This window comes from Rutilus rutilus (genome assembly GCF_951802725.1).
Source record: "Rutilus rutilus genome assembly, chromosome: 25".
In the NCBI taxonomy this organism is placed as follows: domain Eukaryota; kingdom Metazoa; phylum Chordata; class Actinopteri; order Cypriniformes; family Leuciscidae; genus Rutilus; species Rutilus rutilus.
The window spans coordinates 3,026,814-3,051,813 of record NC_140229.1 but is presented as its reverse complement, the minus strand read 5'-3'; the positions used below and the strand labels follow the sequence as shown (position 1 = coordinate 3,051,813).

General features: G+C 36.7%; 1 protein-coding gene across 3 annotated transcripts in view; it reads left to right on the top strand.

Annotated features, from left to right (window-relative positions):
* Window positions 1–25,000, top strand: part of ttc28 (tetratricopeptide repeat domain 28) — a 307,380-nt gene that overhangs the window by 197,710 nt on the left and 84,670 nt on the right. For all 3 annotated transcript variants that reach the window (XM_084400084.1, XM_084400083.1, XM_084400085.1), the window contains 2 exons: window positions 2,767–3,039; window positions 6,650–6,780. In XM_084400084.1, coding sequence (XP_084256210.1) covers window positions 2,767–3,039; window positions 6,650–6,780 — 404 coding nt within the window. The remainder of the gene's footprint in view (window positions 1–2,766; window positions 3,040–6,649; window positions 6,781–25,000) is intronic.

Below are 25,000 nucleotides of genomic sequence, written 5' to 3'. Positions count from 1 at the left end.
CCACCAGCTAACACGAATACAACCGTTTTTATAGAATAAGGCAAAAATGTCATACTGCATTACATAATTTCCCCACAATTTGATTGGTTTTCATAGAAAACCCCTTCTGTTACTAGGTAAAGCAAACTTTGTTTTAATGATTACTTCATTGTTAATCACAAGGTTAAAATTGAGTCATCTGTCTAGTTTAAATTCCCAAATGTGTTATTTTTACAGTCACACAACCAAAGTCAAAGGGGTATTGCAACACAGGACGGAACATTTTAGTACATTGTTTCTCAGAGTGTTATCATGTTAGGCCTGAAAAGGAAATAATGTTAGAGACGTGGTTAGTTTGATATACAGTTTACTATTTTATCTATTAAAAATCCACCACAAAGTAAATGCTGTTCTTTAGAACTTTCTATTTATCAAAGAATCCTGAACAAAAATGCATCACAGTTTCCACACAGATATGAAGCAGGACAACTGTTTTCAACATTGATAATAATCATAAATGTTTCTTGATCATCAAATCATCATATTAGAATGATTTCTGAAGGATCATGTGACACTGAAGACTGGAGAAATGATGCTGGAAATTCAGCTTTGATCACAGGAATAAATGACATTTTATTATATATTCACAGCTATTTTCAATTGTAATAATATTTCACTATTTTTACTGTATTTTGGATCAAGATGGATGGACGACAGACAGACAGACAATTCGTTGTGGCCAATTTCAGAATCAAGAATACATCACTGTAAAACCGTGAGGTAAAAAGGTGCTAAATGTGATCCTGGATGCTGATTGGTCAGGATCTGAGATGACACACGTGCACCTGAGATGAAACATGCTGAATTGGCTTTCAAACACACCCAGAAGGACAGTAAGAAATATACTTCACAGATACAGTACAGAGAAACGAGGGAAGGGCAGATAAAAATGGATCTTTGGAGGTCCCGCGGGGCAGCGGGTGACACTCGACTGTGGCCCGTGCTGATTTATGACAGTGTGTGCGTTTCACTCTTTAACTGTGTCTCCTTCCTCCTCCAGCGGTCACCTCTACACATATGGTGTGTTCCTAACCTGATCGCTAAATCTTTCCGCATAGTAACACGTGGGCTTATTTTACGGATAAGCATTTCTAAGGTGAACACATTACGGGGTAACTTCTACAAGAAGTGTGTTGAGTGTGCGGAGACGACACATATGAATAATCACCTCAGCGTGTGCAAACAAAAGCTGTTTCACACAACACATTGTGTTAGCTGTTCAGTCATTTGTAATACGTTTGTACGGTAAAAGAGCTTGTTTTTAGCATGCTGAATAACGTTTTGTTGTTGGATGATGTTGTGATGTACAAATCAACTGAATACAAATATATTATACAAATTTAGGAAACAAGTGAGAACAAAATAAGCTCTTGCCACATATGAGGTGCTGCTTCAAAAATGTGCATGTTAGCTTTATCACATTTAGCAACAAAAACAGCTACATTTTTCAGATTGGGGAGAAAAATCGCCCCAATTCTGTCAGATTTACCATCAGAATGGCCTAATTTTGTCTAACTTTCTGATTACTAAAATTAGACTGTTTTCAATCACTATATCTGTCGAAATTAGGTTGTTTTGTAGCCCAGATTTAGTCATATTTAGCCTTAAACTGTCTAATTTTGTCAGATTTAGCTAAATAAAAGAAACTAAAAAAACAGCCAAGTTTTATCAGATTTAGTCAGAACCCCAGTTTTGGTTTAGTATTTGTTTGATTTGCCAACAAAAATGGTCTTTTTTTTTTTTTTTTTTTTTAGCAAAAATTTTTTGCTTGGCTATGTCAAAATTTCTCAGAAATGATTTAATTGTGTCCCATTTACCAACACAATCTGTCTAATTATGTCCGGTTTAGCAAAAAACAGTCCAGTTTTGTCCGATTGGGTCGGAAACAAATTTTGTCTGATTTGCCAACAAAAACTATATAATTTTGTCTGATTTAGTCAAAAAACAACATAGTTGTTTCAGATTGTCCCATTTACCAACAAAAACTGTCTAATTATGTCAGCTTTAGTAAAAAAATAATAAAAAAACAGTCCAGTTTTGCCCGATTTGGTCAGAAACTGTCTAATTTTGTCTGATTTGCCAACAAAAACCATCTGATTTTGTCTGATTTTGTCAAAAAACAACATAGTTGTTTCAGATTGTCCCATTTACCAACAAAAACTGTCTAATTATGTCAGCTTTTGTAAAAAAAGAAAAACAGTCCAGTTTTGTCTGATTTGCCAACAAAAACTTTCAAATTTTGTTTGATTTAGTCAAAAATCCGCCTAGTTGTTTCGGATATGGTATAATTTTTGTGTAATTTACAAACAAAAACTGTCTAATTATGTCAGCTTCAGTAAAAAAACAACAACAACAAAAAACAGTCCAGTTTTGTCTGATTTGCCAACAAAAACTTATTTTGTCTGATTTAGTCAGAAAACAGCCTAGTTGTTTCAGATTGTCCCATTCACCAACAAAACAGTCTAATCATATCAGCTTTAGTAAAAAAAAAAAAAAAAAAAACCCAGTTTTGTCCGATTTGGTCAGAAACTGTCTAATTTTGTCTGATTTGCCTACAAAAACGCTCTTATTTTGTCTGATTTAGTCAGAAAACAGCCTAGTTGTTTCAGATATGGTCAGACACTGTCTAATTTCCACCTAATTTGATCAGATTTAGTTCCCTTTCTTGTTTTCAAATGTCTGATGTTTGTACATTTGATGTTTAATCTCTCGCTCTGCTCTCGACAGAGTCCCTGGAGCCCACGTACCAGCAGCTGCAGAAGATGAAGCTGGACAAGAGCCCGTTTGTGGTGGTGTCCGTGATTGGTCAGGAGCTCCTGACCGGCTCTCATCACGGGGCCTCAGTGGTGGTTCTGGAGGCGGCGCTGAAGATCGGGACCTGCAGCCTCAAACTGCGTGGCTCCGTGTTCTCGGCCCTCAGCAGCGCTTACTGGTCCCTGGGAAACACGGAGAAGAGCACCGCATACATGCAGCAGGACCTGGAGGTGGCCAAAACTTTAGGTGTGTACCTCGAGTAGACCTTCAACTTCAACTTATATTTCAGTTTGTTTGTGTGCCAGACAAATTTTATTTGTGCATCTCCCACATGTTGGTACGTTTCAGTTTTCTGAAATGATTTTGTTTGTTTTATACTTATATTTTTCATGAATACCCTTAAATTTAAATAGTTTAACGTTTTTTTTTTTAAGTTTAATAATCAAATATTTATATTATGTCAATATACACTTCAAAAGTGTAGGGTCAGTACGATTGTTTTGTTGTTAAAAGAAATCAACATTTTTATCCAACAAGGAGACATTAAAATTGATCAAAAGTGACAGTAAAGATATTTATTTATTTATTTATTTCAAATGCTGTTCTTTTGAACTTTCTATTAAAGAATCCTGAAAAAATGGTCACAGTTTCCTAAAAAACAAACAAAAAAAAACTTTTTTCAACACTGATAATAATCATAAATGTTTCTTGAGCATCAAATCATCATATTAGAATGATTTCTGAAGGATCATATGACACTGAAGACTGGAGTAATGATGCTTTGATCACAGGAATAAATTACATTTTACAATATATTCACATAGAAAACAGTTATTTTAAATTGGAGGGGAAAAAAATCAAAAATTTTACTGTATTTTAAAGCAGGATGGTTTCTGATTGGCTCACAAATGTCACAAATCATTCCAACCATGTCGATTCACTGTGCCGTTATCATTATAGTTGTGGTCTAATGTCTGCTATTTTATATTTACAGCGATCTTTATCATCATAGTTATGAACGTGCCTTTAGAATTAAACAAGCTGTTATTGCTACTGTGCCTTTAAGATCCATCAGTGTAAAAAACCTTTACTTTGATTCACACACTTTAACATTTCTCCTTAAAGAAAACCACATAGGTTGGAACAACATGACGATGAGTAAATGATGATTTTGGGGTGAACTGTGTCTTTAAAATGTGTTTGATTGGGCTTATTTCGCATATTCATGAGGTCACGTCCTGTTCTTGAGAAATCAGTGTATTTCTGTGGTCTGCGCTGCGAGAACATCCGGTTGATGGACGTTCGGGTGACCTTGTGCACGAAAAGCTTTGGTACGTTCTCACAAAGTTAATTATCTTGACCTGACCGAGCTCACGCTGATAAGGTCTCTCGGTAATTAGGCTTCATGGGACTTTTTAATTAAAAGTCTCTGTGCCTTTTTCCCCAAAATGCGACTAGTTTCTGTGTTGTTAGCGCAGGAACAGTGTAAATATGGTGAAGTATACACCTAACAATGAGATCTTAGATATTCTCCTCACGGCTCCTGAATGCCGGAGGTTTTTAAGGCATGAAAGCCTTTCGGAGTCGAGCGTTTCTCACCCTGTCTGTCTCCTCGCCGTCTCTCTATCATGACGCACCTGAACTGTGGATGTTTGTGTTGGAGGTTCAGCTCGCACTTTTAACACATTAGTACACAGCTGACGTCTCGCTCTTCCTCTCTCTCTCTCGTCTCCTCTCGTCGGAGCGGCTGATTGCGTTCGCACACAGAATGAAAGTCTGATGGGAACATCTGCAGATGTTGCAGGTGCTCGGCTGCCGTGATGTCCTCGTCAGATTTGGTCAGAAACGGTCAGATTTGGTCTGTTTTACCAACAAATATGTGTCTAATTTGGTCAGAAAACACTTAAAAACAGTCCAGTTTTGTCCAGTTTAGCCAGAAAGGGTCGAATTTGGTGAGGAAACTGACCTCAGAAATCTCAGGAGTTTTCAAGAGAGACCAAAATCTGCAATAAATTGTCTTAGTTGGAGCTCAAACTTCTGCCAAGACCAAACAAGCTGAGCAATTAACCTCTCTGCGTCTATTTTTATCTCTCCAGAAGCATTTCATCAGGAGACCAAATTGAGACGCAATGCAAGATCAGCTTCTCTTGCAAAGTAACTTTTGATTCTGAGAGGTTTTCGAGCCGCTTATAAGCCAAACACACCGTCAAACACACACCGTCAAACTGTGCAAACCCAAAGTCTCTTGAAACCCAAAATTTGTGTAGGATTTACTTTGAAACAGTTTTTTTTTTTACTCCGAAATTTCACGAAAAGTAACAATTGAAGTAACATTGAATTAAATGTGAAATTTAGAAAGACTGAAATAGTTTTCTATGGTTAAACGTACTCCATTAACCCTTTTATTTACAACTTTGAAAAATCTTATTTTTATTTTTATTTTATTTTAACAGTGTAATAGCTGGTTTCTATGGAAGCTTGTTTCCTCCACTGAATAATACATAAATAAATAATAATAATTGCGACTTTTTATCTCACAATTCTGACTTTTTTTCTCACAATTGCGATATATCAAGTCAGAATTCTGAGAAATAAAGTTGCAATTCTGAGAAATAAAGTCGCAATTGCGAGATATAAAGTTAGAATGGCACGATATAAAGTCGCAATTGTGTGTTATAAAGTCAGAATTGTGAGATATAAACTATTCTGAGGTAAAAAAAATAAAAAATAAAAAAAGTTTGTCCTTTTTTTCCTTTAGAATTGGACTTTTTAAAGATGTCAGAATTGCGAGATATAAACTCGCAATTGCGAGAAAAAAAGTCAGAATTTGGACTTTATAACACGCAATTCTGACTTTATATCTCGCAATTCTGCTAAATAAAGTCAGAATTGCGAGATGTAAACTCGCAATTGTGAGATAAAAAGTCGCAATTATCTTTTAAAATGTTTTATTTTGTGGTGGAAACAAGCTTCCATAGGTTTCTGCAACTCAGTATCTGGTTTGTTTCTGGTCTGGTGGTCCATATAAACTAGCAGACCAGAAATAAACCAGATACTGAGTTGCAGAAACCAGCTAGTACTGTAAAAAAACAAAAAAAAAAAAAAAAGATTTTTCAAAGTTGTAAATAACAAAAACAATCAGCTATTGAAGCGAAACTTTAATAATAATAATATTTTGTGTTTATATAGCAGCTTTCCAACAGCCAAGGTCGCTTTTCACAGATAGGTTAAACAAACATCAACATCAAAACACAATACACACACACACACACACACGCCAAGGGCAGAGAGTAATGTACAGAAGTCGCTTACAAAGTTAGATAAAAGATACAAAACAAAGCAAATAACATATCCATAATAAGGTAGCTTTTACAGACTGAGAGCTGAAGAGTAATATTCACAGAAAAACACGCGTCAACTAACAATGAGCAATACATTTGTTACAACAATATTAATCTTTGTTAATGTTAGTTAATACAAATCCAGCTGTTCGTTGTTTGTTCATGCTATCAGTGCAGTAACTAATGTTAACAAATACAACCTTTGATTTTAATAATGTATTGGTAAATGTTGAATTTAACATTAACTAATATTAATAAATGCTGTAGAAGTATTGTTCATTCTTAGTTCATGTTAACTGCGGTATTTAACTAATGTTAACTAATGAACCGTATTGTAAAGTGTGACCAAAACGTGTTTTTAAGAGGTTTTTGAAGGAGAGAAGTTGCTGTTTTCCTGTCATTCCTGAAGCCTGAACACCTTTTCCTCGGATGCTCTGTTGTGGTGTTGGTGTGTGTGTGTGTGTGTGTTGTGTGTGTGTGAAAGCTTGTTGTAACCCAGCTCTGGTTTCTCTCAGGTGACCAGACGGGCGAATGTCGCGCTCACGGAAACCTGGGGTCGGCCTTCTTCTCCAAGGGGAATTACCGTGAGGCCTTGAGCAACCACAGACACCAGCTCGTCCTGGCCATGAAGCTCAAGGACAGAGAGGTACACGTGTGTGTGTGTGTGTGTGTGTGTGTGTGTGTGTGTGTGTGTGTGTGTGTGTGTGGCCGTATCTTCACCCCGAACAGAAATAAAGTGTGCTGGATGGTTTTATCAGGTCCCGGGACGTGACGAATGTTTTTGTCAGAGCTGCGGTTCAGACTCACCAGTCTCTGTCACGTTTGTGGACGCTCACGTCTCGCTTCTGTCTCCTTCAGCTCCACATCTGTACGCTCTGATGCAGCGTCGAGAAAACACACCCAAACTACTGTCCTGCCTCGTGAAAACATCACTGGGTCATACTTCTGAAATCAGAAGATGGTATAATAATAGTTCAATTAAATATAAATTATATGTTGCGTATAAAAGTAACATTTATTTTTGTTTCATTTTTTTCGAATTGTGACGGTTACTTTTTTTTTTTTTTTTTTTTACAGTTGTTGTTTTTTGCAATTTTCATTATTCTCAATCAACAATTTTTTTTGTAAAATTCAATAATAATTAATAAAAACATAAATTATTGATAATAATGTAGAATATGAAGAATAATATAGTCAAATTAAATTTTGCTATAGTATTAATATAGGACAATTTTGTTTATTTATTTTATGTAAAAAAAATTGCATTGACAGTTAATTAATTTTTTTTACAATTTTTATTTACAGTTGTTTTTGTCATTTCAATTATTCTCATTGATGATTCCTATTATATTAATTTGTAACACAATTTGTAAAAAAATTCAATAATATTTAATAAAACAAATTATAACTATTAATAATATGAAGAATAATATTGTAAAATATTATTTTACTACAGTATTTAAATTTTTATTTACGTTTTTTTTTCATTATTCTCATTTATGATTCCTATTATATTAATTTGTAACATAATTTGTAATAAAATTCAATAATAATTATTAAAAAATAAATTAAAAATAATAATAATATGAAGAAAAATATAGTAAAATATAATATGTTAACTACTGTAACGAGAATTTGCGTGAAATTGTGCATAATTGTAATGTTAAATTATAAAAAATATATCAATATAAATAAATAATGTCATTTTCTGTAAAGAGAAATATATTTTTTCGTATTACAGTAATGCAATTGGAATAAAAATGTGCTTGATTTTCATGGTTCAAAAATTTGAAAGGTCCAAAAAATATGCTATACTATATATGATGCTATATGTAATATCTTCTGTTTATCTTGAGGTGAAATATGACCCAGTGATGTTTTTGACAGATTCACTCGGTCTTATCAACTAATGCCTTTCTCATCATCATCTGATTCATATCCCTTTATGAAATGGAGTGTATGAGGAGATTGTGTGTGTGTGTGTGTGTGTGTGTGTGTGTGTGTGTGTGTGTGTGTGTGTGTGTGTGTGTGTGTGTGTGTGTGTGTGTGTGTGTGTGTGTGTGCACAGAAACTCCTCACATCTGTGCTCATTACTCACTGTAGTCTTGAGGAAGCAGTCGAGGACCTGACCGCATTCCTGCATCCATTAAACACACTGAATATTCAGTGGGAAATAAAGCAGGACTGGATTTGATCCATCGGAATTTGATTTGATTTTGAAAAGTAGGTTGTGATATTATTGGTTAATATTATTTTCTCTGCCCGCACGACCTTGACTATATCAGCAGAAAAGAAATGCTGTTGAAGAGGTATGATAAAATGAATATATATATTAGATTTAGATGACATAAATCATTCACAATAAGATCTGAAACATGTTTAATCTGATAATGACCATTTTCCCACACAAAACACAATAAATCTGAAAGGGCTTTGTTGTTTGTTTGTTTGTTTGTTTGTTTGTTTGTTTGTTTTTTGTAATATCCAATGATTATTATTACATTAGTAAATAAATTTGTAATAAAATTCAGTAATGAATAATACAGAAATAAGTTCTAAAACATAATCTGATGGATAATATAATACAATATTCTTTCATACTATAGTAAAAAAAAAAAAAACGATATATTTTTAATTATGGTAACGAGAATTTGGAGGAAATTGTCTATAATTGTATCTTAAATAATAAAAATAAATAATGTAATTTTCTCTTATTTCAGTAATGAGAAAGAGTTTTTTTTATTATTATTATTATTACAGTAATGCAAATGTGTATAAAAATGTGCTTAATTGTCACAAAAATTAAGTTGCTATGCAAAAAAATAAAATAAAAAAATAATTAATATTAAATATTTATAAGTCCTAAAAAAGACTTTGCTATTTTCTAATTTCTTTCTTGACAGACTTCTGTTTCCCCAACACAATGAATCTGAAATATTGTATTTATTTATTTATTTATTCTCAGTGATGATTTCATATTGACTTTACTGCACAAAAATCTTCTTTGCAAGTACGTGAATGCAAATGCTTCTCCGGCGCAAAGTCGTCTCCACAAATTTTTAGCCAAAGAAATGCTGAATATATATCCAGTGAAAACTATATTAACGAAAGCGATTTCAGTGGCATTTCCGTGACCTTTTTAAGATTTGATTAACTTCCGTGACTTTTCCAAGAATGGATATCACACTTACCCTGATATTTCCAGGGTTTTCTGGACTGTATTGGTTCCCATGTTGATTTAATGCATGGTTGCATTTTGAAATTCACCTGCAATTTGTAATGCAACGCAAATACAGTTGCAAATGTAAATGACTAAAATGACTAAATGCATCCTCACGACAGCTCAAATGCCCACTATAGTGTGTATTATTATCATATAAACGGTCATCTTCTACACTCATTCAGCTCAACAGTTTACAGGGAATCTTACTAAGCAGGTTTTTAAACTGTTCACACATTTATATCAAGCTTGATGTGAGTAAATGCCACACAATACTGATGTTTGATACCGTAAGAGTAACACAAACGCCACATTTCAAAATTACTTTATGCTCTCAATGCTTTCGCATCTATCTTTGTGTATTTTAGTATGTTTCTGGCCTAAATGTTACTTGACTAGATGTTAAAGGAGTGGTATGATGCCCTTTTCACAAGATGTAAAATAAGTCTGTGATGTCCCCAGAGTGTGTATGTGAAGTTTTAGCTCAAAATACCCCACAGATATTGTATAGCATGTTAAAATTGTCACTTTTTGAGGGTGAGCAAAAACACACCGTTTTGTGTCTGTTCCTTTAAATGCAAATGAGCTGCTGCTCCCGGCACAGGGGGCGGAGCTTCAACAGCTTGCACTCACACACACATGCACTGAAAATTTCAAAAACTTTTAGTCTTTTATGTTCAAACTGGATTCAGACAAAGATGGAGAGACTCAAGAAGAAGTGACAACATGTAGAAGCAACAGGACATTTCTGAATGGTTAGTTGATGAATTTATGCAGCTTATGTGTAGTTATCTTCTAGTCATTGATTAGCATATTCTGTCTTGATAATCAATAAATCGTGTTCCGGGGGCGGGGTTTATGTAAATTCTAGGGTTGGTGATGTCACTAACCCGGGAGGAATGTGGTGTAGTCTCTACCAGCCGTTTGTTGTAGTCCTTAAAGCGATTTCTTTAAAAGCAAATATCTCCCTTTGCTTTGAACTTTGAGCGTCGTAACTTTGCAGATGTTGTTTATGCTCAAACAGCAACATTACACACTAACTAAAGTTAGAAAAGTCAAATCATAATCAACCACCCCTTTAATTTCCATTTTGTGGCCAAATCTGCAGGAAGCGTGTGTGTTGTTTCTCTCAGGTCAGGCATATCGCGGTGTGTGATTGTAAGGCGTGTGTGTTGATGGATCATCAGGTTTAAGTGAGTCTGTGGTGATGGATTTGGTGGAAGGCGCACTGGCTCCCCCTCTTAAATCTGTTGTCTAATGTAGTGCAGTAAACACTCATGACCATCACACTAATTACTCAAGATCCCCCCTAATCAGCACAAACGCACACTAACACACACTAATCTTATCAAGGCTTCGTACATCTCTAGATCATTCTGTCCTGTGTAACTCGTCACAACTCTATTTAAGCTCAATATGATGTTCGGATGCGCTTTTGTTAAAGGAATAGTGTTGTTAACAGTATTATATATTGTTAACAAACTCTTTGTTTCTGCCTTAAATTATTACATTGTTTAAATTAATAGATTTGTAGCTAAATGTGTGATTTATATTTCTGAAATACATAACTTAAACAGTCACCTCTGATAACAGATCACTGTAGACTTATGCATTTTCTGAAAAGCGCCATACAAATGAATGTGAATTGAATTGAATTGAATATATATATAGTGGAATGGTGACCATGAAAAAAAAAAAAGCTTCATAAAAACGTCATAAAATGAATTAATCTGACTTACAGTATACTATATTGTGAGTCTTCGATAGATTTGTGGCCAAATTGAAGTCGTTTTCTTTCTCTTCTATGGTTTAGATGGTGCTTCACTTCTGTTCTCGCTGCGTCTGGCGCATATGCGGCACAATGTTACATCATTTCCATTCTTGTTTCTCACAATAAATCTTTATATCAAGGTGTGAGATGTTTTAATGAAGGGAAAATGTTGAAGGACACAGTCTTATTCCACCCTGATATTCCCATTAGCACTTCTTCGGAGTTTGTCTATGTCAGTATCGAGTGAAAAACTCTTCAGTGCATCATTAAAAGCAACAGAGGAGCGTTAAATTCAGTCATTAATATAGACGGAGGACTTTCAGAGGCTTACCGTCTATATCAGTACGGCATTAGGAAGGAAAACGTAAACGTGTGTGACTGCTAGAGGAACATTCCCAGAGTGTTCGCTCCATTACCCTGGAATCCGAACCAATGAGCTCATGTTATTACATATATACATTTTTTTTCTCGCCTTGCCTGAGGAAATCTTCCGCTGAGCAGCTTGAGACACGATCCTCCTCTCCTCTGTTCCTCTCATGCATGTTCAGGTTTTCCAGAGTCTCTCACTGGCAAGAAGTATCAGTATGTAAAATAATATCCAGCAGCACAACTGTTTTCAACACTGATAATATTCAGAATGTTTCCTCATATGTGACCCTGCACCACAAAACCAGTCACATGGGTCAATTTTTTGAAATTGAGATTTATACATCATCTGAAAGCTGAATAAATAAGCTTTCCATTGATGTATGGTGTGTTAGGATAGGACAATATTTGGTCGAGATACAACTATTGTAAATCTGGAATCTGAGGGTGCAAAAAAATCAAAACACTGAGAAAATCTCCTTTAAAGTTGTTCATTTATGTTGCCGATTGTGCTGCATTCACTCACACAAATACATGTTTTATATATTTACGGTAGGAAATTTACTAAATATCTTCATGGAACATGATCTTTACTTAATATCCTCATGATTTTTGGCATAAAAGAAAAAATTATAATTTTGACCCTTACAATGTATTGTTGGCTATTGCCACAGATATACCCGTGCGACTCGTGACTGGTGACGTGATCCAGGGTCACATATTAGCATGATTTCTGAAGGATCATGTGACACTGAAGACTGGAGTAATGGTTGCATTCTGCTGGATTCGTTCTGTAATGCATTATGATGAAGCGCTAAACGCAGCGTGCAACACAGCAAACACACGTCGGCAACAGCTCGCGTTCAGACAGCAGCTGGAGAGACGTCATGATGGATGGCATAACTCATATTCCACTCAATAACTCATCTCTGTTGTGTCGAGATTTAACGTAAATATAAAAGTGCACAAACTACAATGAAATACCCAGCTCTCTCCTAACACACACACACACACACGCACACACACACAAAGTATATATAAAAATGGCGTGCCAAAATGGGAAGTATAAAGTCAGAGCAGAACTGTCTGGCACAATGCAATATGCTCAACTTGACCTTCCATAGTGTGAAGAATTAAAACTAAATCTTTACTTAATTGGACTACCAAAAAGGCAATTTTACACAAAATTGGGTTAAAATGCTAAATAAATATTTTTAATTTCCAAGACGTTAACTGGACGGTACTGGCATGCGACATCATGAGGTCACGTGACCTGTCTGAATCATTTATTGTTGCGTACTGTTTCACATACTAGCCTATATGTGAAATTATGATTACATAAAATAATGTTCAAAGGTTTCGTGTTGATTTTTGATGTTCTTGCCCACCCTGGCTGCATTTATTTGATCATAAATACAGTAAAAAAAGTAATATTGTGAAATATTATTATGTGAAAAATGTAATTTATTGCAAAGCTGAATTTTCAGCATCATTACTCCAGCCTTCAGTGTCACATGATCATTCAGAAATCATGCTAATATGATGATTTAAATTTTACGCTCAAGAAACTATGATTAAATGATATATGATTATGATAAATGATCATTCTGATTATGATCAATGCTGAAAACAGTTGTGTGACTATTTCTGTGGAAACTGTGATTCTTTGATGCATAGAAAGTTCAAATGAACAGCATTTTGTAGCATTATAAATGTCACTTTTATTAAATTCAATACATCATTGCACAAAAGTATTAATTTCTGGTGAGGTCATCACAGTGTCGAATACTACTGAGTGTTTCACATACTATTTTTGAACAAATTGCTGACAGGATTGAGTATAGCACAGTATGCGAGTCCAGACATAGCTGATGTCTTTTTCCCTCTCTTTCTCCATCTTTCTTCTCATTTTTAATCTTTATTTCTCTCTTTCTCTTCCACACACACACACACACACACACACACACACACACACACACACACACACACACACACACACACACACACACACACAAACTGTCTCCTTTTGTGATGTTTAAAGTGTTCTGCAATTGTTACTTGCTAGCAGTTCAGCGAGCGCAGCGCCGGCCGCCGGTTTAATCTCTTTTAGGCAACACATTGTTCTTATATTCATTAAGCAGAGCACTTCAGAATATGACAGCAGTTGTAATTGGTTTGGTTTCATCTTGTTAAAATGCATTCATTATGCGACGCGCCCGTCCTCTTTGTGCGCGGGTAAGGCCACTGTCTGCCTGTCTGTACCGGTGAGTCGCAGTCACTGTCAGACGCTTAATTAAAGCCAGTGCGGAGACGACATGCTCCATTTGAGGCCGTTTCAGAATTTCCATCTTCCTCACAGGTAGGGATAAATAGCGGACGGTGTGTGTGTGTGTGTGTGTGATCGTAGCACACAGAATTAGCCCTCGCCAAATACAAAATTGTGGAAATAAAACTTAATTTTCTGTTTGGAATTGAAATCTAATGCATGGTTTACTTCGCACTGAGTTATTATTGTTAGAGGTGAATTTTGCATCATTTATTCTGTTACTTTCCCTGTTTGTTACTGCGATGCTGCTTTTAAACTGTTTCTATTGTATTACGTTATTAAGTGCTATAAAAAAATAAACGGGCCTTGACTTTTCAGTGCTGAAGTCAACATGAAATCAAACACATTCCCGGTGTTATTGTGAACGATTCAACGGTGCGTATTACTGCAGAGAATAAAACATCTAAATATTTAATATTTCATCAAAATGTAATAACTCGCTCCACCTCTTTCCTTTTCAGCTGACATCATCAATCCCTCTTGTATTTTAACCACTTGTCATATAGAGATACTTTTCACCATTTTTTCTTGTTAAATATCCTAAACACACAGTTAAACGGGTCACGAGTGGTTTTTCGTGTTGACTCGAAGTGTAAACGTTGTGGTTCTGTGGCATTTCAAAACAGTTTCCCGTCTGACGTGTCATCGTCTGGCTTAACCAATAGCGTGAGATTAAGCCAAACAATGGAATGGTAGGAGTGTTTGGAAAGCCTTTTAGGAAAATATTAGTCATTATTTTTGTATTTTTATTTGGTTCTACTATAGTGGCACAGAAAGAGTTCAACTTTCCGAAGGCAGTTCTTCTCTATATCAGTGTCAGTGTTTCTGAACTCCCTGAAACGCCTCCATTGTAGTCTTGAGTTTTCTTACGGGAACGAACACGTCATAATATTCCTCATTTAAATAATTAATACGCAGAATAAAGGCGCGGGGCCTGGTTGAGTTAGTTAGTAGTGTGTTAAACTGGCGGTTATGGTAAGGGGCGGGACATTTCCCAAACACACTCGAAGCGCTCGACCAATCACAACACACTGCTCCAGCCGACCAATCAGAGCACAGCGTGCTTTTCAGAAGGAGGGGCTTCATAGAGACAGGAACTAAACAGAGCGTTACTGACAGACTGGGAAGAGAGGAGCCGCAACAATGGGGAATATGAGGAAAATAATCAACATTCAAGCAGGAAAACCTGTTCTAGAGACCAAAAACAACATCAAGAGTTTGAAAAAGGGCATAATAGTTCAACTTTAAATCACAAAAATCTGAGCTTTATCAGTTTTTTTTTCTGTTATTATTGAAAGTAGTAAGAAAAAATTTGACTATTAGAATCTCCTTGCTTCCTGGCCATAAAAATGACCATTTGAGGAGTAAAATGACAATATAGTTTTGTCTTTTTGAAATTGTGCACAATGCAATTTTATAGCAGATAAATTATATGTGATGGCCAAATTCAGGAGCCATTGACATGTTCAGAGCCCATATGTGTGTGTAGAGGATATTGAGGTTTGATTAGGTCTGCTGAATTGTGATCCGGATCAAATATTGCGTGCCATAATGACTTTTTGAGTGTTATTGAGAGATTAAAGAGATTCCAGGAAGATGAAGACGGATCGGGAAATCGCTCCATCCTGTTTCCTCTTCCTGTCACAACCTTTGCCTGAAGCACCTGCCATTTAGATTTTATTGCACAATATAGACTTCGTAAAGTCTGTTTACTCTGCGAGTGTGTGTGTGTGTGTGTGTTTTAAAGGTCATTAGTAGCTGTGATGCTGTATATTTGCCTCAGGCAGGATTCCTCTGGTTATGGAGGAAAACCCACCTCAGGCGAGGCAGAGATCAGTGGTGCTCTCACAGGCCCTTAAGTGTGTGTGTGTGTGTGTAGTTTTATTGGTCTATATGTGCGTTTATGTGCATACAACTCTCTTTTCTGCATACACATGCTGTATATAAACCGTGTGCATGTATGCTGTTAAAATGATGTTCTCACCAGAAGAACAAATGCACTTTTGTCAGAGATGAATAGCTTTGCTGATATTGACTTTTTTCTTTGCTCCTCTTTAATGGAGTCTCCTGCATCTCTTATATTTTACTATATATTTGTATTAATAATGTGTTGGGATATTGATATATTATACAATGTATTTTATCCACTTTATATTATTAATCGATATTAATGGATGGCTCGATGTACTAAAATAAAAATGTATAAAAATGATATCGCCATTGTCAAAATGACAAAAAAAATACAGCGATAATAAAGGTGAATTTTGAAATAGTGTGTCGGGCAAAACAACAATGGTAACACTTTATAATAAGGTTTCATTAGTTAGTGTATTAACTAACATGAACTAACAATTATCAATACATTTGTATTAGTTAATCTTTGTTAATGTTAGTTAATAAAAATACAGCTGTTCATGTTAGTGTTAACAAATACAACCTTTGATTTCAATAATGTATTATTTTAATATGAGATAATGTTTAAATTAATTTGAACTAAGATTAATAAATGCTGTAGAAGTATTGTTCATTCTTAGTTCATGTTAACTAATGAACCTTATTTTAAAGTGCTACAACAACATTATTAATTTCCAGACTTTATTACACTCTATAAACCTGAAATGTATCCTGGAATAATAGCCAATCGATTCGTCTGAATCCAGAATGCATTTGTGTCAGTGTATGGTCAGCGTCATTAATGCGCTCATACGAGCAGGTCGGATCGACGGCGCCGCAGAGCCGTGACCCGCGGTGTGGTCGCGCTGTAATGAGCCGTGGTCGTTCGAGTAACTGACCCTCTTCCACACGCCGGCGCTGGGATACGGCGAGCGGAGAGCCGTCCGCCTGGAGTGACCGAGCGCACAGTCATTTAAAGGCCTGGAATTGCATCCTGCACCGAGGTCGATCGATGGCACGCCTGTCAGAAAGATGAATGGGAGCTTTAGGAACTCCATTTTAATGAAGGCGGAGAGAGAGAGAGAGCAACGCTTGTGTAGTCGTGTGTGTGTGTGTGTGTGTGTGTGTGTGTGTGTGTGTGTGCTGTGTAAAGATACTCCTGTAGCACACACTCTGTAGGTGTCCATGGCAGAAGACAGAGAGAGAGAGAGAGAGAGAGAGAGAGAGAGAGAGAGAGCGACGCTTGTGTAGTCGTGTGTGTGTGTGTGTGTGTGTGTGTGTGTGTGTGTGTGCTGTGTAAAGATACTCCTGTAGCACACACTCTGTAGGTGTCCATGGCAGAAGACAGAGAGAGAGAGAGAGAGAGAGAGAGAGCGACGCTTGTGTAGTCGTGTGTGTGTGTGTGTGTGTGTGTGCTGTGTAAAGATACTCCTGTAGCACACACTCTGTAGGTGTCCATGGCAGAAGAGAGAGAGAGAGAGCGACGCTTGTGTAGTCGTGTGTGTGTGTGTGTGTGTGTGTGCTGTGTAAAGATACTCCTGTAGCACACACTCTGTAGGTGTCCATGGCAGAAGAGGTCGAGAGAGAGAGAAAGAGCGACACTCGTGTAGTCGTGTGTGTGTGTGTGTGTGTGTGTGTGTGTGTGTGTGTGTGTGTGTGTGCGCTGTGTAAAGATACTTCTGTAGCACACACTCTGTAGGTGTCCATGGCAGGAGAGGTCAAGAGAGGTCAAGAGAGAGAGCGACAGTCGTGTGTGTGTGTGTGTGTGTGTGTGTGTGTGTGTGTGTGTGTGTGTGTGTGTGCTGTGTAAAGATACTCCTGTAGCACACACTCTGTAGGTGTCCATGGCAGAAGAGAGAGAGAGAGCGCGACAGTCGTGTGTGTGTGTGTGTGTGCTGTGTAAAGATACTCCTGTAGCACACACTCTGTAGGTGTCCATGGCAGGAGAGAGAGAGAGCGATGCTCGTGTAGTCGTGTGTGTGTGTGTGTGTGTGTGTGTGTGTGTGTGTGTGTGTGTGTGTGTGTGTGTGTGTGTGTGTGTGTGTGTGTGTGTGTGTGCTGTGTAAAGATACTCCTGTAGCACACACTCTGTAGGTGTCCATGGCAGAAGAGGTCGAGAGAGAGAGAGCGACGCTCGTATAGTCGTGTGTGTGTGTGTGTGTGTGTGCGCATGTTTGCGTGTGTGTGTGTGTGTGTAAAGGTGTCCATGGCAGAAGAGGTCGAGAGAGAGAGAGCGACGCTCGTGTGTGCGTGTGTGCGTGTGTGTGTGTGTGTGTGTGTGTGTGTGTGTGTGTGTGTGTGTGTGTGTGTGTGTGTGTGTGTGTAAAGGTGTCCATGGCAGAAGAGGTCGAGCTGCTCCTGAACTGATGGAGACCTGTCCTCCATCATCCCTCTCTTCCTCTCAGTGTTCGGCCTCAGTCAGGGTCAGTGCAGAGACCAAGAAAACAGTTGCATCTCAAAGACTTGGTTCTCAAGAGTAAATTCATATCAAGGCAACAGTCAATCAATCCAAACGTTTTTTAAATGGGCAGCATTTTATATATACAAGCCTCTGAAGGACTGGACTAAGTAGGACACCGGGTCCTAAATCGCCCCCTATACCCTTAAATAGGGCACAGCCAGTTGTAGTGGTGTCTGAAACCGTAGTGGACGTTATCGAGTGCACTCATTCAATCCCATAATGCACCGCAACAACGAATGTGCAACTGATGTATGCTTAATGGCCAGAGAATACCCATAATGCACTGTGAGTGTCGTGCCGAAGCTGAATCATCCATCCATCCGTTTTCCAAACCGCTGGTCCAATGTGGGTACAGCGTAATATCACACAGGTATATAATTGAATATTAAACAGCTTAATTAAGTTTATACATAGTTTACCCAACATAGTTCCAGATAAATCTTTTCATTACTACTGGAGTTGCTCAGTATCAAATGATTTCAAAGTCAAAGTCAATTATTTTGACATTTTTTGTCATTCTTAAACAGCAAGACCATGAAAAAGCGGCAGGCCTTCCAGTGTCTGAATTCACACACTCGTTTTCATTTACTCCTTCAAGTGGACTATATTATATTAGGGAATATTGAATGAGGGTATATGGAGTCGTTGATTCAATTCATTCATTCAAAAATGCTGATTCGTTCTATGAGGGAGTCATTGAATCGTTTACTCAATAGATTTACTCAAGAACGAAAAACCACCCAATGGTTACTCTATTAGCGTCTCGTCAGAGCTGAAACTGTCTCTGGTAAACAACAGCGCAAACGCTGTAATCATGCCTTCATTATGCCGCTTGCTCCGAGAGGTGTGTGTGGACTGTACACACACCTCGTGTTGTTTTGCGTTCGACTCAACGACGCCCCCTGGAGGCCTGGAGTCACCTTGGGATTGATGAAAGCTACCGCAGGAACAGAGTGACTTATCAGTCAGTCAAAATTTGTAGCTTTTCTCCACCCTGTGATGTGTGATTGCTCCTCAGGAGGAGAGCAGAGAAGAGGGAGGTGATGGATTATATGAGAGTTTCTCCCCAGAGGTCTGCGCTGCACTCTCTCTCTCTCTCTCTCTCTCTCTCGCTCGCTCACACGTCAATGTCAGAGATCAATAGAGCTGATGTCTGGGTGTGTGTGTGTGTGTGTGTGTGTGTGTCACTGCTGAGATGAGTCTAAATAAGTCAAACATTGTTAGGAAGGTGAATCTCACGCCTGGATCATGTTTCATCCTTAAACAGAATACATATATCATGGACAATAAAGCCTTTTTGTTAGTGACCAGAAGTGTCAGGAAAGGACTCGGAAAATTGACATCTTTACCTTTTTTAAAAATATGATTAAAAATGTGTTACTCAGCTGTCTTATTTGTGATGATAACGCAATGACAAATTGTGCCGACATCATTTTTGGGCCAGGCTGTCATAAAGAAATTATGAACACATGCAAAAACAAGAGAGAACCAATGTAATATTAATAATAGCATTTTTTTTTTAAACATTTTTTGCATAGTAAAACAAAACCTGTAGCTGTAGTTTGCCTCTTTTGCCAAATCATTTTGTCAGATAAATACCTTAACTAAGTTAAGTGTTTTGTTCTTCCCTCATATTTAAAATATAAATATATGTTTTCCTCATATTTTGATGGTTTACTCAAACATTTAGGGCCATTAAAAACAAATATCCCCTCTGGACATATATATATATATATGATCCACTGACTAGTATGTATTTTGTCATAATATCTGACACAGATTGAACATTAGCGTCTATGTTTCATGTTTACAGCCGTGGGACTCCTACAGTAAGCACAGCTGCGGTTATCTGTACAAACATTGTGATGTTGAACGTGAGTGTATATATATATATATATAGCTTATTTTCTTTAGATTTAAAGGTAAAATACGCCGTGAGGATTGCCAGACTTCAGTTAAACTGTTTTTTGTTCTTTTAAGTCGAGATGTCTTTGACAAATGTCTCTGTTTTCAATCAGTCGATCAGGTTGTAAATCTGTTCAAACGGCTTGTTTCGGCAGCATGTTCATGGCTGATCTGTCTTCTTCTGAGCCTGATCTTTGTCTCTCTCTAGCTTTGTTTTATATATATATACACTGTATATATATGAAGAGTTCGAATGCAAAAGCCTCTAAGTGCCATCTGAAATTTTCTTCTAGAATGATCATTTTTATCAAGCTTGTATATTTAAGTTCAGTAATTTCACTTAAATGGAAATGAATTACTGAACTTAAATATACGAGCTTGATAAAAATGACCATTCTAGAAGAAAATTTCAGATGGCACTTTGAGGCTTAAGTTTAGACACCCATGCTAAAGTTGACTAAAAAGAGGAATAAAAAATCATCTTTTGGAAATTGAACCTAATGCCTTAATTTAAAAAATTAGGAAAAATCCAACTAGGATAAAGTTCCCTTGGCCTTTGGAATTAAAATAGCCCCACATCATCACATAGCCTTCACCATACCTAGAGATTGGCATGGTTTTATTTCAGTTAGCCTAATAGTTAGTTTGATTTGCATTGAGAGATGATCTTATGGAAAGTATCCCATGCCAATCTCTAGGTATGGTGAAGGCTATGTGATGATGTGGGGCTATTTTAATTCCAAAGGCCAAGGGAACTTTATCAGGATGCATAGTATCCTAAAAAAATAATAAAAGAAATACTTAAAAATAAAAATCTGCCTGCCTCTATGGGAATTTAACATAGGGGTGTACTCACTTATGCACCATGTATTTTAAGGAAGAACATTTATTTATTTACGATACATTATTCATTCACAAAGAAAATTGGTGTCCTTAAAGGTTGGATTTTTCCTAATTTTTTAAATTAAGGCATTAAGTTCAGTTTCCAAAAGATGATTTTTTATTCCTCTTTTTAGTCAACTTTAGCATGGGTGTCTAAACTTATGCATAGCACTGTGTATATTAGTATTTCAACTTAAACCTGTTTTATTTTAGTTAGTTGCCAAGGCAATGCTTCTAATTACCATTTAAGTTCTTCATCTAATATTATTCTTAATCATTTTTACTTTTAGTTAACAATAACAACACTGACTATAAACAGTGTCGAGTCCTTAAAGTCTGATCTAAAGCAAAACCATTTGAGATCCACTGACTAGTATGCATTTTGTCATAATATCTGACACAGATTGAACATTAGCGTCTGTGTGTCTTGTTTACAGCCGCGAGACTCCTACAGTAAGCACAGCTGCGGTTATCTGTATAAACATCGAGATGTTGAACGCGAGTCCTATGGAAGGATAATCGAGGACCTTCACTGCTGCATCTGTAGATGTTCAGGTGGCTAATGCGCGGCTGTGTTCGTCGGCTAGCGGCACAGCTTACTGTGGAGAAGGTCACGACTGCGATATTCATTCTTTAGGAGCTCGCCGCTGTAGAAATGGTGCCGCATCCCAGAGGAGGATTTGCATTTTTTCAGGCTGAGGGAATGTTCTTACGCAAGCCCTGCTGAAACACTGCCAGAGAACACACTCCTCGCAGCCGCTGACTCTGCTTTCTTTCACACTTTGACTTTTCTTTTGTGGCTGTATATCTCTGTGTGTGGATTACACTCTCTCTCTCTCTCTCTCTCTCTCTCTCTCTCTCTCTCTCTCTCTCTCGCTCTCTCTCTCTCTCTCTCTCTCTCTCTCTCTCTCTCTCTCTCTCTCTCTCTCTCTCTCGCTCTCGCTCTTTCTTTTCAGAACTGACCTTCAAGATCCAGTTCCTCATTCCACATAGTCAAAGCACTACATTGTGAATCTGAATGAGCACAAAACGTAACAGTCTTTACACAACTCGTAAAAGGTGTTTCGGTGAGGAGTACTAGCTTACTGCGTACTATATCCACGGTATTTTTAACGTAAGAGCGGCGCGGATACGTGCCTTATATGTTTTGCAGAGTTATTTTAAGCTCTCGTTATGATGCTTGATGATAAAAACTGGTATTTCTTACCATGTTATTCAAATGTGCTGTCGTAATCATGAACACACTGGCTTGAAGCACGACTAGTTTTACTGTTCACTGCACTATCGAGTTATTTCTCAGCTAATGAATCTGAGGAGTCTCACACATTCACAGAAAACAGCTTACTTGCGCGTTACAAAATAAGGTGGATACTTTTTATTTGTCAGTTTTCCCATTTGCAAAAACCACTAATGTTACCTACTGTATAGTGGCATATAGTACGTCATTTACAAGGCAAACGCTGACCTTCTGCCTATAGTTGACTAGAATAATGCTTTTCTGGATGAAAATTTGTAGTCATGCAACCTCTACTGCATAATGACTACTAGTAATGCACTATTGCATTTTTAATTCAATTTTTTAAAGCATTTTTAACCAAATTTAGTGTAAAAAAAAAAGTGTTACAATTTGGTCAAATAAGAAAGAGATTGCATTGCACTATGGAATCATATAAAGTTTACATAATGCATTTTATAGTATGTTATTTAAGTATTATTTATACTATCATGGACATTTTTTTTTTTTTTTTTTTTTTTTTTACGTTCAGTTTACATTTTAAGTTTTTGATATATTTTGTAATATTAGTTAGATTTAATTTATTTATATTTCAGTTTTAGTCATTTTAGTATGCAAACTTTTTTTATTTTAGGTTTTAAGATCTAATATTTATATTTTATTTATTTCAATTACCGAAAACATTTTTGGTAACACTTTATTTTAAGGTGACGTAGTTACACGCTACTACATGTACTTGCTATAGTAATAACTGTAAATTATGCATAACTACAAGTAACTAACCATAAACCAAACCCTAACCATAACTCTATAGTACATGTAGTAAAATGAACATTACTCAGTACTTATTTGAGAAAGTACAATGTAACTACGTCACCTTAAAATAGTGGGTAACACTTTATTTTACAGTGTCCTTGTTACATATGTTACATGTACGTACTATAGTAATAACAGTAAATTATGCATAATTGCATGCAACTAACCCTCAACCAAACCCTAACCCTATAGTAAGTACATGTTGTTAATTAATATTACTCAGTACTTAAGTATATAATTACACTGTAACAATGACACCTTAAAATAAAGTGTAACCAAATAAAGTTTTAGGTTTAGCGAACGATAATAGCACTGGTATGCAACTCTGTTTATGGTTGTATGCCAGATCCCGTACGGCCAGGTGAACTGCATTATGGGATGATAACTGAGCGAAGCGTCACGTCTCCGTCTTGGTGTCTTTTTCTGCCACCCGAATTGGCGAAATGAGGGAAGAGAATATAATGGGAAAGGGATTACTCCGGGGCTGACGTGTGTCTTTGGAATCAGACATCCGTAGAAAGATGAGTAAACTGGATTAGTCTTCCCTCAGTCCCGTCTCCGGTGCCGCCGGTGAACGGAGAAGTACCCCCGCCGTCCCGGGACTCTTTTGGGAAATCAAACACTTGTCAGCCCAGCTGGCTGCGGTGTTGTCTTTCGTTCTCGCGTCTCGTTTTCATCTGTTTACATGTGGGAATTGTGGGAGGCCTCGCTCAGGACGCCTTGCCAGGAGGAATTGCTTTGGTGCAAAAAAATTGTCAACAAGATTTTGTGTTTTACGGCCGCCTGTCTGAGCGCATTACTGAGGCCTGGCATCTGCTGTTCAATTCATTACACTCCGCTTAAGCAATTTGTTCCTCTCCGGCATTTTAAGGAAATGTGATTAGGTGTGTTTCCTCGGCCTGTTCGACTGAGGTTGAGCTGATATCGGAGATTGGATATTGTTTTCTCAGGGCTTGTGGGTAAATGAGATGGGATGCTACATATACATACTGTTTTTGACTATATGCGGTATGTATACTTACACTATCTTTCAAAAGTTGAAGTTCTAGGTAAGTAAAATTCTTTGAAGAAATTAATACTTTTATTCAGCAAGGACGCATTAAAATGATCATAAGTGACAGTATATATATATATTTGTAATGTTACAGAAATAAATGCTGTTCTTTTGAACTTTCTATTCATCAAAGAATCCTGAAAACAATATAACAAACCGTTTTTAACATTGATCATAATAATCATAAATGTTTCTTGAGCATCAAATCATCATATTAGAGTGATTTCTGAAGGATCATGTGACACTGAAGACTGGAGCAATGATGCTGAAAATTCAGGAATAAATGAAGAAATAATCAAACAGAAAACTGTTATTTTTAATTGTAATCTTTCACAATATTACAGTATTTTTCCTTGATTTTTTGATTAAATAAATGCAGCCTTGGTGAGTAAAAGAAACTACGTTCAAAAACGTTTAAAAATCCCCAAAAGTGTCCCACAATGCAATGCACTCTACTTGACCTTTCAATTCTAGTGTGATGAATATCAACCATGATCCTTAATCAACCATGATCTCCTCGCTGACTTATTTGATCGTTCAGCAAAAAATCTGAAGCATTTTTACAAAATTAAAAAATGTATTAAAATATATTTTTAATATAAATTTGAATATAATGAGATATGTACAGTATAATAATCAAAATAATCAAAATAATTGATTTTATCAATTTTTTATCAATTTATCATTTTCAACAACATGTACTTGACATACAATGGATAAACATCCCAGATACCACTAAAATAAACATGCAATTTAGTGAGGTCATGTGACAACGCTACTGTTTGAAGCGTGTATTGTTGCATACATTCAATATATTCTCTATATGAGTGTCAGTGTTTCTGAACTCCATGAAACGCCTCCACTGTAGTCTTGAGTTTCTTCCGGGAACGAACACGTCACAATATTCCTCATTTAAATAATTTATGCGCATAATAAAG